Genomic DNA, 4,465 nt, shown 5'->3' on the forward strand with positions numbered 1-4,465 from the left:
ATAAGATAGAAAACAGAGAGTGAAGTGGAGGAATGAAAATAGATGAGAAATATGCACATCTATTTTCATTCCTCCACTTCACTCTCTATTTCGTATCTTATCTAAATTAACTATTGCTTAACCATTTTCTCACACTGTCTCTGATGACGGGACATAATAAATATCCTGGAAACAGCTGTAAGACCTTCTATTTATAAATGTTCTAAAATCTTCACAGCCTTGTTTTTTTTTTATCTCATTCTGGAAAAAAAATATATATATATATATATTTAGTTACAAAAAAATGTTCAGGAGAATTTCAGAGAAGTTCAACAATTTAAATAAATATATATTCTGCCATGGATCAATGTATCATTTTCATTTTCATTTTATCTAGTTTCAGCTCATGAGCTGTGGCCATGCTGGGGCACCACCATTTGCATATATCAGTTTTAATTCAATATATTTTTTATACCTTTGCATCTCGGGCTTTTTATCTGAACACTTCAAACTACTGCCTATACAATAAACAAAGAAACTTTACTACATATATAGTGATATGTATATATATATATATCATCATCACCATCATCAACATCTTTTAATGTCCGTTGTCCATGCTGGCATTGGTTGGACGGTTTGACCAGGACTGGTAAGCTGAAGGGCTGCATGAGACTCCAGTCTGATTTGGCATGGTTTCTACTGCTGGATGCCCTTCTTAATGCTTAAGAGTATAATAAGTGCTTTTACATCCCACTGGCACAGATGCCAGTTGCATGACAAGAGTATCTGCCATGACTATCATTTCACTTGGCTTGATGGGTCTTCTTCCCAAGCATGGCATATTACCATAGATATTAGTCATTTGTCATTGCCTCTATGTGGCCCAATGCTCAAAAGGTGCATTTTATGTGTCACCAGCACAGGTGCCAATTATGCAACACGGGCATCAACCACACTGCCTCCATGAGGCCCAACACTCAACAGGTGATTTTTATGTGCCATCAGCATCCACTTGGTTTGATGGATTTTCTTCCCAAGCATGGCATATTGCCAAAGGTCTCAGTCATTTGTCATTGCTTCTGTGAGGCCCAACGCTTGAAAGGTGCTTTTTCCATGCCACCAGCACAGGTGCCAATTATGCAACGCTGGCATTGGCCATATTGCCTCCATGAGGCCAAACACTTGGAAGGTGCTCTTTTACATGTCACTGGCATGAGTGCCAATTACATGACTCTGGCATCAGCCACGACTACAATTTCACTTAGCTTGACAGGCCTTCTCAAACATGGTGTATCACCAGAAGTCTCAGTCATTAGTCATTGCCTTCATGAGGCCCAACATTCAAAGATCATGCTTCACCACCTCATTTCATGTCTTACCTCTTCCACAGGTTCCCTCCATGGTTAGAGATCGGCACTTTTTTACACAACTGTCCTTGTCCATATGCATCACATGATCATACCAATGCAGTCTTCTCTCTTGCACACCGCATCTGATGCCTCGTATGCCAAACTTTTCTCTCAAGACACTTATACTTTGTTATACCTGCACACTGACATTGCACATCCAGCAGAATATACTAGCTTCATATTTTTCAAGCCTATGCATGTCCTCAATGGTTACAGCCCATGTTTCACTGTCATGTAGCACAACTGTTTGCACACAGGCATCATACAATCTGCTTTTCACTCTGAAGGAGAGGCCCTTTGTTGCCAGCCGAGATAGGGGCTCTCTGAACTTTGGCCAGCCTATTCTTATTCTTGCAGCTACCCTCTTGGAGCATCCTCCTCTGCTACTGACTTTTTCACTTAGGTAACAGAAGCTATCAACTACCTCTAGCTTACCCAACTGGCATTTGATGGAGTCTGTTTTCAGTACATTTTTTGTGTTTATTGTAGCTGTTTCCAGTTAACCCTCCTCTGATATTGCTGCACCGCTTATGTGACCCCACCCCACCCCACCCCACCCACACACACACAGGGTGCTCAGGCTGAATTTGACAGTTTGCATAGAAGGAAAAGAAAACACACTATGCCATCCAAAAATAAAAGATTTTTTAAAATTCAAAAGATATCAACTTGGTTTTGGCTGGAAGAAAACATTTTATTTAGAGTAGCCACTCTCAGCTTCTATCATGGCCTCAAGATGGCTCTGGAACTTGAAACATACATTCCTCACTGTATCCCTGACAAAATCTTTGATCTTAGCCACCAACTCAGCCTTGGTATTGCAGGCAGAGCAGTTGGTGTCTTTCTTAACCATGCCCTACACATTACAATCAGGGGAATTAGGTGGCCAGAAAATGGGGTTGGTGAAGTCATAGAAATTCGGTAACAACTATTTCTGACTCTAGAAGTATGGCAAAGAACTGAATTCTGCTGTGATACATATAACCTTCCAACAGCAATCCTCTCCAGCCAAAGTTTGACCACAGCCTCCAGCAGCTTCATATAGCCATTTGAATTGAGCCTAAGGCCCTGTTCAAAAGTGTGGGGTGACATGATATCATCCTCACTGGAAACACACCCAAATATTATTACAGTTTGGTTGAACTTGGTTTTCAAGATGTCCATGTCATGTTTTGCAGCCTTTACAGTGTTCACAGAGCATTGAGTATTTTGCAGCAGTCATGATATATATTTACATATAATCTAGTGATACCACTGCAATTATTTTTTCTATCACATATTACAGCTGCTTCGGTGAAATTAGTCAATGGTACTAACCCTAGTAATGGAAGGATTCAAATAACCATCAATAACATCACTGGTACTATATGTGATGACAATTTTGACGACAAAGATGCCACTGTTGTTTGCAAGCAGCTGGGATATAAGTAAGCCATTCATTTAATTGATATCTTTCTTTGTCTAATTTGTGATTAATCATTACTATTTTATACTGTTTTACTTTGAGTAAAAGGGTGAAGTTTCTTCCTAAGTTATATAGACACATAGAGCCAGTTTCCCAGATTTTCTCACATACATACTCTCCACTGGACAGGATGCTGGCCCATCACAGGAATAATTTTTGTTGGCTGAGTGGACTTGAGCAACATAAAATGAAGTGTTTTGTCTGCTTCAGGAACTGAAACCACAATCTAACAATCAGGAATCTGACACCCTTACCACTAAGCCATGCACCTCTCCTAACCTTCCTGAATCATATAGAGTCATAGGTCTAGTTTCCCAGATTCTGTGGTGTAATACCATCAACAGGATGCTGATCCATTGCAGGATTAACTCATTTTTGCCAAGTGAGTGGATTAGAGCAGCATGAAATGAAGTGTTTTGCTCAAGAACACAATGCAATTCCTGATCCAGGAACTGAAACCACATTCTTATGATCATGAGTCCAACTCGCTAACCACTTGGCCATATGCCCTCAGAATGTTCCTTGTAAATTTGAACAGTTATTTGTAACAGAAGGAAGATTTTTTTTACAGCTAAAAGATAGTTTTATGTGCCATTTATTTAAATCTTTGCTTCGTTTCTATTACACCTTTAGTTATTTTGTACTGATTTTGTTATTATATCCCATGTCTTAATGTTTTTCTAGATCAGGTATTGCTTTGCCAGGAGGTACCTATGGAAAAGGTAAAGGTATTATTTGGTATGATGAGGTCGAATGCTTTGGTGATGAAGACAGTATTGGATATTGTGAAGGAAATCGTCGGGGTGAACATGACTGTGACCACACAGAAGATGTTGGTGTGCAATGTTACAAAGATGCAATAACAACAACTACTTTCCTTACATCAACTACTGTAGCAACAACAACCACTGTGGGTAAGTAAAGATGATAGCCAATGCATTTTCTTATATCCTGATACAATCACAATGGCAGTACAGATTAAATTATGTTCCATTTATGAGGTTTAATGAGATTGAAATGCATTAGGGGCTGTCACTATGCTATCAAAGATCAGATTCACTTTCTACAACATTCCTTTTTTAATTATTTTTAATTTAATTTTTGTGGATTTAAATTCCACCATTATCTCCTCCTTAGTTATTAAGACAATGATTTTCTTCTTCCTCATTGCAGATGTAATTTTAATTCATTAGAATTTCTTGACTCACTGCAGTCAGTATGTAAGTGCCCACTAAACTGTGTTTTTTATACTCCGGTGTCTCTAGGAATCCCTTTCCCATAGAAATTTTTAACAAGTTATAATGCAACTCAGTGTTTATTCATAAAAATCCTATGTAACTTTGTAGTCAGTCTCAGATATAGCAATAACAGACTATGCTCTGTTTAAGAACAAAACATATCCAAATTTGTCTCTAGATGTCAAAGATCAAACATATTCTCAGCTGTATTCTTTTAATTTAAATTGATGGATTTATGCCGCTTGATTATTTTGACAAGAAATTATCATCAAGCTAATAATCTTTTTTTTTTTTGTCAATATAGCCCACTATATTTAGTATGTTCGTGCCTACTGAACTATATTACACACATATATATATATATATATATA

General features: G+C 38.0%; 1 protein-coding gene across 1 annotated transcript in view; it reads left to right on the forward strand.

Annotated features, from left to right (window-relative positions):
* LOC106874327 (neurotrypsin) overlaps nucleotides 1–4,465 on the forward strand; it is a 61,355-nt gene that overhangs the window by 31,676 nt on the left and 25,214 nt on the right. The window contains exons 16-17 of the mRNA XM_052968025.1: nucleotides 2,677–2,818; nucleotides 3,541–3,770. Of these exons, the coding sequence (XP_052823985.1) occupies nucleotides 2,677–2,818; nucleotides 3,541–3,770 (372 nt within the window). The remainder of the gene's footprint in view (nucleotides 1–2,676; nucleotides 2,819–3,540; nucleotides 3,771–4,465) is intronic.

Source organism: Octopus bimaculoides, chromosome 5 (genome assembly GCF_001194135.2).
Source record: "Octopus bimaculoides isolate UCB-OBI-ISO-001 chromosome 5, ASM119413v2, whole genome shotgun sequence".
Lineage (NCBI taxonomy): Eukaryota > Metazoa > Mollusca > Cephalopoda > Octopoda > Octopodidae > Octopus > Octopus bimaculoides.